Raw genomic sequence first — 14478 nt, 5'->3', positions numbered from 1 at the left:
ATTTCTACCTTAAATAATTTGAGGGCTGCATAACTTTAGTAAAAGACCCTTTTCAATTATATGATAGTAGACCAATTCAGTAATGTTCTGTAACTGTGTAGATTGAAGAGCTGTGGCATTTATTATGCAATATGGTAATAATAAATGACTGCTAAAGTAGATCCATATGAGTCTTGCTGTAAAGTTTTCCCTATTTGTTCTTTTTAAAATTTAGATAAGGCAAGAACTCACAGGAATGGAATGAACAAGGCCATTGTGGAAATTTCTCCCCTCTCCTTTGTGCAAATATTAGTAAAAATATTACGATATGCTTGAAGCAGTGTGGGCTTTATTTTCAGCTCAGCATCTGACAGAACAGGAAACATTTGGCATTTCCTAGTTCAAAATTCTTGACAGGAATTGTAAATGTTTCATTCCACACACATGAAATAAGGAAATATAAACTTCAAATGTTTCATTTCCTTTGTAGTAATAAGGAAGTTTGCCTAATCAATCCACAAAATGAAAAGTTAATGACAAATGGAAAGACCACTATTGGTATTAAAGGACTTATTTTTATATTCTTCAACATTTGAAAGTCTTTTTTTCTCCATCCTCTCTAAATAAATGCAAGTGGAAGGAGCAAAATTACAGGTGGATTGAGTTGTTAATTTTTAGTTAAAATTGGAATAAACATGACCAAAGTGTGAGATAAAAATAAAAGAATTTAAACAAAATTATGCCTCGTTCAAAACCAATTTCCATGATTTTCTCTGCTGGATTTAAGAAGTATTATGATGGTGACAATCTCTTCTCCAAGTCAAAACTTCATTCAGTCTGATACAGTATTAGCTTCAGACTGAATGAAGTTCTAACACGGGGTTTTCTGCTAACTGTGTCTATTTACTGGTCTTCTCAGAAGCTTCTTACATCAGGCAGCATTTTTATACACGTAAAGGACAACTTTTCAAATCATTTAAATGTTGCTGTTAAAAATACTCAGAAACTGACTAAGGAATCCTGCAGTGTATTTTTAAATGGCATTTCAGTGATTTGAAAATGAGTTGTTCATGGTGGATTGCAACTAAAGAAATACTCATTTAAATAAATAAAAATGTACTAGGTTACCAGTAGAATTAGGTGTTACTGGGCTGGATTGTGGAAGACTTTAGTTCAGCAAAGTGCAAATGAGTTTGAACAGAAATTTGTGCAAAAAATATATATTTTAGAAAACAACTACGATTTTGAAAGAATTTTTGAGACCGGATTCTGGTTACACCAATGCCAAGCGAAAACTTTATCCCAATATTTATGACTATACCACCTCAGGCTATTTACTTTGCAATGAATTACACCTATTTATTGTAAACACATTCCTTAATATTACTTGCACATAAACACATATGCAGTATATTAAATAGTCTTGCCAATCCTTAAAGGGACCACTCATCTTTTCCCAATGGACTCATCAATATTCACTTCCTAACAATATGACTACAATAAGTTGATCTGATCATTATAGATGGCCTTTTGAGGGACCACAAGTTGGCTGTTGTGTTTTCTACAACATAACAGCAAATGCGTTTCATGCCATTTTTATGAATCTTAGGAAGTTCTGCAGTCAGGAAAGGCACTATATTAATGCAAGACTTTTTTGCTTTTTAGAATCCCATAAATGTAATTATCCCATTTATGTAATAAAAACAATATGAAAAGCAGTGTGTCCTAAAAAGAAATCGGGCACATTTGGCTCCTGCCACTTCCTCATTAATTATTACTGGGTTAGGAAAAACATCTTTCTTCAACTGCTTTCTTTTCGTAACTGTTAGGATAGTTGCTCTCGACAGGAGATGAATTTTGAGTTAGTAGTGGAGGATGCTGAATAACATTGACCTCCACTGCAATTTACTTTGTTCTTCTATTACCCTTTGAAAATCTTCCTGAATTTCTACATCTTCATTTTCTAATTTTCAAACTACTGTATGTCCCTAGTTTTGATTCCTTGGACAGTACAAATAATTTGACAATGTGAGCGCACAGCTTGCCAGTTTATCGGAAAATAATTTCTAAAATCTTTCATTATTGAAAAGATTTTCATATGAATTGATCCCAGCTTCAATGGAACATTTATCCATAATTTAACAAGAACTACAGGTACATGTTAAATACATCTTGCTAACAATCAGAACACAGGTCCTATTATAGGTAAGCATCAGAATACCAATATGATATTGGAAGAGGTTGAGCAGGACAATGAAACTGGATTTGTCAGGAGCCATTATTTGAAGAAAGTTTCAAGTCACAATGTTGGAAAACAGGAAGGAGTTTCTTTCATGACATGTCCCCCCATAAGACTAGTGTGTTATTTAAAACCTTTTTCTTTATCCATCAACAGTTCTAGAGCATGGAGGATAAGACAGAATGCTGCATTAGCAGAGAACGGAATGATTGGCATTGTTTAATTACATGCATAGAAAGATTTCGTAACACCAAAAGGTCAGGTTCCTAACACATCGTTTTAGCTCGTAATGTGCACAGTGTACCTCTGTCAATTTGCTTCTGAACCATGCTAAGGTGTCATCATTCAGACCAATCCAAAATCAAAGAAGATCATGTGGAGAAGTGAGGACCATTCCTTAGTGTCTGCTATGCCATTGTCCCACTCTGTTTTTACTGGCAAACCTAATGCTCTGTTTTTTTTAATCAGAGTTTTATTGATATCAACTGATACTATTGGACATAACGGCACTTCTCAAAATGCAGTGACAAATCAGCCATTGTGCAGAAACTGAGCAAACAGTATAAAAGATCATTATCCTGCAGCAACAACCCTAAAGTGGGGGATAAAACGTCCCCAAGAAATCTCACCTCACAATGGACCAGGAAGGGGAAGGCAGGAAAGCACATATCAATCCTTATTCAGAGGTCAGTGGTGGAAAGGGTGGGCAGCTTCAAGTTCCAGTGTGTCAACATCTCAGAGGATCTTTCCTGGGCCCAACACATTTATGCAAACATGAAGAAAGCGTAGAAACATAGAAAACCTACAGCACAATGCAGGCCCTTCGGCCCACAAAGTTGTGCCGAACATGTCCTTACCTTAGAAATTACTAGGCTTACCCATAGCCCTCTATTTTTCTAAGCTCCATGTACTTATCCAAAAGTCTCTTAAAAAACCCTATCGTATCTGCCTCCACCACCTTTGAAGGCAGCCCATTCCACGCACTCATCACTCTCTGAGTAAAAAACTTACCCCTGACATCTCCTCTGTACCTACTCCCCAGCACCTTAAACCTGTGTCTGTCCTCTTGTGGCAACCATTTTAGCCCTGGAAAAAGCCTCTGACTATCCACATGACCAACGCCTCTCATCATCTCTCTGTCAGGTCTATCAAGTCACCTCTCATCCTCTGTCGCTCCAAGGAGAAAAGGCCGAGTCCGCTCAACCTGTAAGTCATGCTCCCCAATCCAGACAACATCCTTGTAAATCTCTTCTGCATCCTTTCTATGGCTTTCACATCCTTCCTGTAGTGAGGCGACCAGAACTGAGCACAGTGGGGTCTGACCACGGTCCTATATAGCTGCAACATTACCTCTCGGCTCCTAAATTCAATTCCACGATTAATGAAGGCCAATAAACCATATGCCTTCTTAACCACAGAGTCAACCTGCGCAGTAGCTTTGAGTGTCCTATGGACTCGGACCCCAAGATCCCTCTGATCCACCAAACTGCTAAGAGTCTTACCATTAATACTATATTCTGCCATCATATTTGACCTCCAAAATGAACCACTTCACACTTATCTGGGTTGAACTCCATCTGCCACTTCTCAGCCCAGTTTTACATCCTATCAATGTCCCGCTGTAACCTCTGACAGCCCTCCACATCCCTCCACTTCCTCATCCAGGTCATTTATAAACATCACAAAGAGTAAGGGTCCCAAAACAGATCCCTGAGGCAAACCACTGGTGATCGACCTCCATGCAGAATATGACCCATCTACAATCACTCTTTGCCTTCTGTGGGCAAGCCAGTTCTGGATCCACAAAGCAATGTTCCCTTGGATCCCATGCCTCCTGACTTTCTCAATAAGCCTTGCATGGGGTACCTTATCAAATGCCTTGCTGAAATCCATATACACTACATCTACTGCTCTTCCTTCATCAAAGTGTTTAGTCACATCCTCAAAAAATTCAATCAGGCTCGTAAGGCAGGACCTGTCCTTGACAAAGCCATGCTGACTATTCCTAATCATATTATGCCTCTCCAAATGTTCATAAATCTTGCCTCTCAGGATCTTCTCCATCAACTTATCAACCACTGAAGCAAGACTCACTGGTCTATAATTTCCTGGGCTATCTATACTCCCTTTCTCGAATAAGGGAACAACATCCGCAACCCTCCAATCCTCTGGAAACTCTCCTGTCCCCATTGATGATGCAAAGATCATCACCAGAGGCTCAGCAATCTCCTCCCTCGCCTCCCACAGTAGCCAGTGGTACATCTCATCCTATCTCGGCGACTTATCCAACTTGATGCTTTCCAAAAGCTCCAGCACATTCTCTTCCTTAATATCTGCATGCTTAAGCTTTTCAGTCCGCTGCAAGTCATCCCTACAATGGCCAAGATCCTTTTCCATAGTGAATACTGAAGTAAAGTATTCATTAAGTACCTCTGCTATTTCCTCCGGTTCCATACTCACTTTCCCACTGTCACAGGCACAGCCTTCCCCAGCATGAAAGGGATCTTTAAGAGGTGATGCTTCAGTTATTAAGGAGCCTTGCCAACCAGGATATTTACTCTTCTCACTACCAGCATTGGGAAGAAGGCACAGGAGCCTGAAGACACACACTCAATGTTGTTCAATGAAACTGCTTCTCTCCCTTTGCCAGCAGATTTCTGATTGGTCTATGAACCCATGAACACTACCTTACTTTAATTTTTTTGAACTTTTTTTTGTAAATTATAGTCATTTTATGTCTTTGCACAGTACTGCTGTCACAATACAACCCATTTCACATCATTTAAGTTAGTGATAAAAAATCTGATTGAGTCTCACCCATTCAGAACCAGAGCAGTTTGGAAATTGCTGGTAGAGTGGTTATTTAGGCCATTGGTTAATTGGGGCAGCTGCTTATTTGGGACAACCCTCAGTTAATTGGGGGCATTAGCTGCTTAATTGGGACAGGAGACTTACTTTGAACTATCAGTAGTTGAATGCACTTGTGTGGCCATAAGACACTGCACTGTGCTTAGAGTGAAAAGTTTTTAGAATAGTGTCAGTTGCACGCGTCCAAAAATTCAGTGATTTTTGTCACTAATAGTTGGCGAGAAATAAGCAGTAAGACAATTCATAACTGTTTTAATCACTGCGGTTTCAAGCATTAGCCTTGGAGATGCCAGAAAGAGCCAGGAGTGAAAATGAAACCATTCACTACTTCAACAAGTCAGGAACTACGAAGAATTTGAAGGTCTTGACAATCATCTTGAATGGTGCAATGCAAATGAAGATTTGGAGGATCTTGTATGAAGGGAGTTCATTATCTGTACTAGGTGTCTGCGCTGATTTCAGCATATACTGGATGGATTCCTCCATTGATATCTATTAGTAACTAAAACACAATTTTATAGTTCTGTAGTGATACTGGTAGTGTCCTATTTTAATCTGCATTTTATTTAAATACATAATTTGTCACTCAGCTAAACAGTAGTTTGTCTTTTTTTATACCTTTATAACTATTTCCATGAAACTTCGGCTAATTGGGACAGCACTTAATTGGGCCAAAATGTACTGGTCCCGATGTGTCCCAATTAAGAGGAATCCATCATACTAAATTTCTCTGGGGAAATTTGCCCCTTCCCTACACCCAGCAGTTTCAAGGGTAACCTATGTATAAATCCTCTACAATTTATCTGCACACAAGTATTAGTGCTGTGCCTTCATCTAGTAGAATTTGCTGGAGACAAGGGAAAAGATAAAAAAGCACCATTCAAGAGTACAATAGGAGGCAAATGGCAGTACCCTATTTTCTTTACATTGAATCTATTATTCATGTTAATTGATTGTAATTCTAACCCCATTAACTATCATCTAGAAAATGACAAAACAGCGCCATTTATTTACTTCAGTAGTTTTCTACATAGCTGGTCAAAATGCTAAAAGGCATAATTAAAGTTTCAAGTAAAACTTCTTGCAAGAAACTCGATGGCTCAAAATCTCTTACATTCTATTTATAATGAAGGATTTACATTGGAGTTGAACCTGTAGCTCTACAAACCTGGGACCATATGTCAAAATAAACAATCTTAAATAATGTTTTGCTTGCAGTGGATAAACTGCTGGAGAAGCTTCAGGAAAACTATAACGCAAAATGAATATTAGCGATGGAAGTGACCCAGCAAGGCAGTACACTGTAAATGGGACAATTCTATTCTTAACTCCAGGAGAAAAACAAAGGGTTGAGATAGAGTAAGGAGGACTGCATTTCAGAACACAAAGAAGGTTCAAACGTGAACCCTCGCTTTGTTGTTAATGCCTGTCCTAGACCAGTCAAACAATCTTTGGGTATTGGACTCACACACTGGGGTAGATCTTCAAAAAAAAGGTTAGTTAGATCTTAATTGGATCAGTTCCAAATGTGAATAGGAGCATTTTTTTTCCAACCACCTGACTTGACTAAGATAGATGTAAAATGCATATAACCTGTACATTACTGAACCAAACTCATCAGAGAAAGAGCAGACTGGGAAAAGACACAGAGTTCCTTTATTATCCCATCTGCTATTCATTCACCATGCTGAAGATTAAAGTGGCACATTATACAACTCAGGAATTACTCTCTCCTAATCCATCATATCTGTACTTCAAAGAACACAATAAAGAATATGGTATTTTACTTCATTATAGTTTTAAGAATATTTTTATAGTATGTGTTTTTGACAGATAACTGCTGTTGTGGAAAGGAATTCCCTTATACAAAGCATACTGTATGAGGTGTATTCAAACCATCCCACCTTAGAAGCTGGATATAATAACTTAGAACTTATTCAATGGGAATTAATTGCCAGTTTGAACAATTTATAACCATTTACGGAATTGCTGCATTTGAACAATAATAAACAATTACCTCGTAGTTCCCCATCACAACCTTCTACTACTAAAATTATTTGTTGGGTACCCAAGATGTTCATTATTCTCCCTTACTTCATTAATAGAAACTAAGATTCAAAATTTGTTAAGCTTTTCATCCTCTGCCCTGTAATAACAAGAAACGATATACATAAATGATACACTTGTTAATTATACAGGCAACCATTAACAGCTAACTGTATGCTGATTGCGTTCAGTTTACGAAGAAAAATATATTTGATTTTAATTTATCCTTGTCTTGCAGAAAGCTGTCGCCATTGGTGATAAGGAGTGGGTTAGTCTGATCCTCAGACTATGATTTTAAACAGAGGATAAAGAACATTTTGCTGAAGCTAATGGAATCCTCTTTATATAGACTTGGGCTGTGGATTTGCACTGTGGATTAGTGGAAGCTTCAACTCCAGGCAAAATTGAAGGATTAAAAAAATCTTCAGTTTGTGGGATGAGAAGCAGGATTGCTCTCTCTGACTTCACAAGTGAAAACTTTCAGCTTTCCTGCCTTGGGTTACTACCACAACTGGAGACCTGGTCCTTATCTCCTTGTTGCAAAGATTGTGCCCTTGAAGGTGATACCTTGCTCTCAAGTTTTAATAAGCCAAACAGTTACTTTCCATTGGGTTCTCAGCTGCTCAGCTGGGAAATCTGAAAGCAGTCAATGAGGCTCTGCTGAGTGAAATCATTATGGCAAGATACAACAGCCTCACAATTGTGCAGGCAGCTTGCGGTTGCATAACTTAAATAAAAGGCAACAATAATTTTACATTTTTTTAGCTTATGTTAGTTTACCTCATCTGGTTTACATAGGAAACCAGTCCCATGTATTGTGGCCAAATCCAAATAACCCTGAGGGTAGTTAGGCATAGATAATAAATATATTTTTCCCATTTTCTTCTCATATCCTAAAAATAATTAAAAGTTTTCAGGATAGAGCTTAGAATGTAGGAATTGTCTGGAGATTAGTTGCATACTGGATTTTGGATGAAAGACTGATATCCCTGGTGATCAAATCAATATAATGAAGTTCCATTGCATGCAATTCTACAGAAGCAAATGGTCCATAATTCAGGATTAATTGACATTATCCTGGCATCCTCAGTGAGAGAAGCCACAAGAATGAATGTCATGGGTAATGGAAATTCCATGGTGGTGTAGTAAGAAGTACATATCTGAACTTTGGACCAGCACACAAACAACAATGTATCTGCAGCTCTAATCAAATGAACACCTGAAATTTCTCTATAATAGCTTACTCTATTTTTGCCATTTTCTGTTTTTACAAGGGATCCAGCAAAATTCTTGGTTACATTATGGCAGAAGAACAGAAGAATCCTATGGTAAATTCAGCTATTATATTTATTATTTTTTATCACTTTTGTAAAAAGCCAACAAATCTTTTCACTGCTAATATTGTGGCATTTTACAGTAACATTTCTGGCCAAGTACGTTTGGGGAGAAAGCCACACATGATCCTATGTGTCAGGCATAAACCTGATGCTGGAGTTTTGCCTATGATCTCATCTGCCTGAACTTGGGAGAAAAATGCCAAGCTGACTTAGACAATGTTTAATCCTTTAGGGTGCATAAGAGAAAGAACAGGCATCTTAAATACACAAATTGGCCTCCATTAGCAGAATACCAAGTTTAAAATTCAATCACAACAGAGGAATATTGTGTCATGCAAATTCTTAGAAGCTGCACCGAGGACACAGCAGCCAGACTATCAGTTGCTCAAGTGAAAAAGCATAAGAAATATTTCTTATTTTTGTTATTTTTCTACATGGTGCCTCCTGTGTCAGTCAAGTGCGATGTGCTAGGTGCTCAAAGCCATTAACTTTGACCTGCTGGCACTGGAACTGGTGGACCTTCAGCCCACTTTGTGCATGAGCTGTGGTGGGGTGCCTGTTTGGCACTCACATCCTGTTGGCAACATGTCAATTGGGCCCAAAGCTGAACTAGGCCTCAAGCTGGTGTGAACAGGAGGAGTCAGTCTGCCAAATTTGCGCCTGTTTTGGGTGTTTCTTGGCCAGCACATCAGTCCACTCTAATGCTACTCTGTGCAAGAAAGCAAAAATAGAGAGCTGCTCAGCTGCAGCACATAAATCAGAACACTTGACAGAGGATTGTGTTTATGAGCACATTCTTTACATTTTACTGTTTGACATAGTCATGTTTTTCTTTAATCGAAACAAAAATTCTCACAAAGGCAACATTAAAAGTTATGCTACCAGTCTAAAACTCTTCGCACATATTGCTTGAGAACGGTTGTTAAATGGGATCATTTTCAACTTTAAGACATTATGAACTGTCTATGAGCACATCTGAGATGAATAAGATGCAGTAACATTATTTCCATCAGCTTAACCCAACTACTGCATATGATGTCTATTAACTTCTGACCTAGTGTACATGGTCCCTTGACAAAACATCCACAACGTGTTACATTTCCCCACAATTTTCTTCTCTGTTGTCTGTTTTCTGTTACTCCCTTCTTTCCTGATGCAACTGCCCTCCATTACATCATCTAAGTGGTCCTGGTAAATCTAGACACCAAGTTTCTACAAAGGCCAATATGAATGAGCCTAATTTTGTCCTCATACAACAACCATTTATTTACTTCTGGAAGAAGTAACATCAGCATTGCAAGAGCATAAAACCCCCGATCCCACTGATCATCACACTGGAATAAGACCAGTTGCAGTCTCATTCCAAACGATGGCTAGCCCCTGATGATATTCAGGATGGATTCACAGTTTAACATGGGACTTCCTAGTGATTGTGGACTAGTGTATTGTTTTATGCATTGTGCCTAATATATCATTCACTAGGCTGTGCTAACACATCATTCATGAATAATTCAGATACAGATTTGATCTTAATGACCTCATTCCCAAAAAATACTACCTAGGCTGAACAGGACACATTAGAAACATAGAAACCCTACAGCACAATACAGGCCCTTCGGCCCACAAAGTTGTGCTGAACATGTCCCTACCTTAGAAATTACTAGGCTTACCCATAACCCTCTATTTTTCTAAGCTCCATGTACCTATTCAAAAATCTCTTAAAAGATCCTATCGTATCTGCCTCCACCACATTGCCAGCAGCCTATTTCACGCACTCACTACTCTCTGAGCAAAAAACTTACCCCTGACATCTCCAATGCACCTACTCCCCAGCATCTTAAACCTGTGTCCTCTTGTGGCAACCGTTTCAGCCCTGGGAAAAAGTCTCTATCCACACGATCAATGCCTCTCATCATCTTATACACCTCTATCAGGTCACCTCTCATCCTCCGTCACTCCAAGGAGAAAAGGTCAAGTTCACTCAACCTGCTTTCATAAGACAATGCTCCTCAATCCAGGCAACATCCTTGTAAATCTCCTCTGCACCCTTTCTATGGCTTCCACATCCTTCCTGTAGTGAGGCGACCAGAACTGAGCACAATACTCCAGGTGGGATCTGACCAGAATCCTTTACTGGTGGAAATCTTTACTAATAAGAATAGCTATTGTTAATAGTAACAAGCATTCTTCAAATTATTTTCCTTTCATTCAGTTATGCAAATGACCATTACTGAGAATTCTATCTCTATATTACTGAAGGAAAATTCTGCTTAGATAAAGCAAGATCCCTTAAGATAATTATACAAAACTTTGGCAGCTATATATTTCTCATATTTCACTTTTGTCTGCTTACTTTCACAGGAAACAATCACTTGGCCTGCCTTCAGTGCCAATGATAACAAAAGCATGCCATTCATTATATGAACTTCTCAGTCCACGTCCATCACTAAACTCCGGATATTCCAGCTAATCTAAACCAACACAGTTACAGAATGTGATCATGTAACATTGTGTGCAAAAGAACCTTCTATCTGTTTATGACTTTCAGAAACACTAAAATTAATTTGTAAAGTCATTTCTCATAAGTTACAAAAGCGTAACATTTCTTAACAAGTGACTTTAGTCAATGAAGTATATGTAATAAAATTTAAATTTATGCTTCCTCAAATTAAATTTTAATTTGGAGATATTAAACTATATATTCTATGTAATATTGTTATAATATGTTCCTGTATCTATTGATCTGGCCTGACTACTTCAGTCTTAACTATCATTTTTGCATTAGCTCTGCTGGGCTATTAAAAAGGAACATAAAGCTGCAAAAGAGCATGAAATCTATTCCTTTGCCTGAAAAAATGCTTATTATGATGGCCCCTGTTTACGAATAAATCTTACAAGTGATTTCCTAATTTAAAAAGTATTAATTATTAATAGAATTTAATTTCTAAAACCACTGGAAACACAAGCCTTCTGTGTTGCTTCAATATTCTTGTGACTGAATGTTCAGATGTACTTACCTTGAAGTAAAGCATGAACAATGGTGCTATCATTGATGCACTTGCTTCTTTCAAATTAAAAAAAAAACACACACATAGCTATTTCACCGCAAACATATTCTTTTGATATTTACACACTAAAAGTTACCTGGCCAGAAAAAGAACATTTCACTCTCTAAAATTATTAGTGCTAGTACAATGGAGCACTAATTGCTAATCTAGCAGTTTGAATTCTGGTTTGTGACTAGCTAACGAGATCCAGACAATCATGCCTGTTCTGTGAGTTGAACTATGTGGCCAGTGCCTTACCTGACCCAGTGTAACTGTCAAGTGATCCATCTCCTGTGGTGGTGGCAGTGTCACTGCTGCTCATTGGTTCTGTTTTGACTGCAAGAAGAGACACTACATAGAAGAATAAGTATAAAAATAATGTAACCCCCTAGTTTGTCATTCTGATTTATATAAATTAATGTAGGCAGACAGTCCCAGTGTTGGTTTTATAATCATATGGTTTATGGTCAGGGTACACCAATACTGGAACTTGGAGCCACTAGGTCAGGTCAAAAAATTAACTAATGTTGAAGAGCAGGACAGTTTCAGAATCAGATGATAATTGTTTTGTTTTGGCATTAAAAAAAAGAGTCCTGATTTTTTGAAGTACGTTTTGAATTATGCATTTTTTTTGGTACACTGATCCAAAATGATTCCTGGTAATTTCATAAAGAAAATTAATATCTTCTCAGAAGTGTTGAAGAGCACTTAAACTTTCTTGGTAATAAGGAGGCATTGCAATTTTTATATTAGAAGTACAATGCAAGCAGCTTGGGCTATATAGAACAAAAAAAAGTATCAGCAAGCAATCTCAAGACTGTAATCTAATCTTGAATCTTAAATGACATTGATAAACCACTTAAGCTCTGTTCTTGTAATATATGATATCACATGACCCTTTGATCAGACTGTAACCTTGTAACTTATGCCCAGGTATCTATTATTGTATATGTATAAATAGAATACAACAGATAGTGATAGTTCCACTAAAAATAAATTACTTGTAACATCGGGCAAGTCAGACCACTCAGTGGTTTACTTTTCGTAAATGGTTGCCCATCACATATCTATTCTTCAGTGCTTCACTGCTTTTAATATTTTATGTCAATTCTGGATTGTAGCAAATTACCAGGTACTAAACTGTGAAGACACCACCGTTAAACTGAACAAATTAAGCATGTATTGAATTAGAGACAGTGCAAACTGAAATTAAATTATTTTCTCTCTGTACAGTATACGGTACAGCACAGTTAACACACACTGAAATCCTGTGAAAACCAAACATTGCTAACTTCTTATGCCAAGAAAACACAGCAAGGCAAACATAAGAAGGTAAAATAAGAAGAGTGCTTCAACACACACACACACACACATGCAATTTGTAAGATTCAGCAGGGAAAAGGGAACAAAACAACTGAATAATGTGCTGTGACATTCCTGGTCTTCATGAGACGTACAATAAAAAAATCATATATTCGAGAGAGACAAAATGGAAGTACCGAAACCTTCTTAAAAATTCAAGTCCATAAATATTGAGGGGATATTTCAGTTAATTAATCTGTTGGCGGGCTACAGTCATGGATCAATGTCTATCTTTTTGGTTGCTGCTGCAATATACTATTTGTCTGATTTCTGAGAAAAAGGCATTTAAATCTCAAATCGTCAAGGGATTTAGAAATATTAACTCAAATCATTACAATCAGAATATGCAATTCTACAAAAAACATACATGAAATATACCATCACACAAAGCTCAAGCTAGTTGATTAAACAAAGGAGCCAGCTCTAATAATGTGAATAATTCTAGAAATAAATACCGGTATATCATCCCTCCACTGCCCATCATGTATGCTCTGATTCATTATTGCAAGCAATAAAAATTATTTGCTTTATGAAATTACAATTTAGTTCAAGGACAGAATACTGACGTGTTAAGTGTTGAATATAATTAAAGCTGTCTGTTGGGAAAGCAGTTTAAGCTCAAATAATTTACACGTGTACGGTTGTGGTTTTTCACTCCAACCTTGCAAATTTCCATTTTAATTTTGCAGTTCTGAATGGAATTGATATCTAAGAAGTACAGAAAGTTAACTCACAACTGTGATAGCTAAACTAGTTGCGTACCAATTTTTGTTGATTTTATTCACCAAAGGTTTAGGCAAATTAAATGTTCTAAGGCCAACCTTGTAATAAATTCAATTCCCCATGCCCAGTAAAACAATTTTCCATTGACAACCCAGGAGTGTTCAAGGCTCTCTGTTTGTATTAGTGATTACATTCTGCTGAGGTAGTTTAAGAATAATTGGAGGTGATTATCAACCTTGCCTATTTAACAACAATAATAAAATTTCTCTCAGCTCTCATCTGGAGATATACAGTAAGAAGGTTGGAATTCCACTTCTGTGAAAATCACAGTAATGCAAGTGACACGTTGGTGAGACATTTTTAAAATCATACCCAATGTGAAGAACAAATCATGTCCGGAATGATTGCCCAGATTTTACCCTGCTTGAATTAATGTTCCTGCCACATGCATTAGATTAAAATTAAGAATTTGACTTCTGTACCAGTTTATGTGTGATAAAATTCAAGTGAAACCCTTAGGGACACATTATCATGGTTACCACTTGAGATAATTCGTGGCCCATCACCTGCCATAGAACCAATCTGATTGTAGTACAAGCTGACTCTTCATAGCTTCACATAAAACTAATATGCAGCAGGAACCAGGGACACAGTACAGAATATATATCTGGTTTCCTTCCTTTCAGCTCTTGGGCTTCACTTACGTGGCATAATTCTAAAATTTTCTGCCACTAAAGGGAGAGATGTCACTTGCTAGTGCGGAATATGTTAAACGCAATGCTAAAGCAAACATCCCCTTTGTAAATGAAACTGTTAGTAATGAATAGAATACAATATTACATCACCATTGGTTCAAACTGAGTTTGAGTCACAGAAT

The 14478-nt window shown here is 37.4% G+C and overlaps 1 protein-coding gene across 15 annotated transcripts in view; it reads right to left on the bottom strand.

The window, feature by feature from the left end:
- Positions 1-14478, bottom strand: part of eya4 (EYA transcriptional coactivator and phosphatase 4) — a 421501-nt gene that overhangs the window by 129218 nt on the left and 277805 nt on the right. For 7 of the 15 annotated variants that reach the window (XM_073056352.1, XM_073056353.1, XM_073056365.1 and 4 more), the window contains one exon: positions 11775-11867. The exons of 5 other annotated variants lie outside the window; for them this stretch is intronic. In XM_073056352.1, the coding sequence (XP_072912453.1) occupies positions 11775-11867 (93 nt within the window). The remainder of the gene's footprint in view (positions 1-11774; positions 11868-14478) is intronic. 3 more of the 15 variants (XM_073056355.1, XM_073056359.1, XM_073056362.1) reach the window with 1 other exon arrangement.

This window comes from Hemitrygon akajei, chromosome 9, assembly GCF_048418815.1.
Source record: "Hemitrygon akajei chromosome 9, sHemAka1.3, whole genome shotgun sequence".
Taxonomy (NCBI): domain Eukaryota; kingdom Metazoa; phylum Chordata; class Chondrichthyes; order Myliobatiformes; family Dasyatidae; genus Hemitrygon; species Hemitrygon akajei.
Note: the sequence above shows the minus strand (reverse complement) of the source record. Positions and strands in the feature narration are given on the sequence as shown.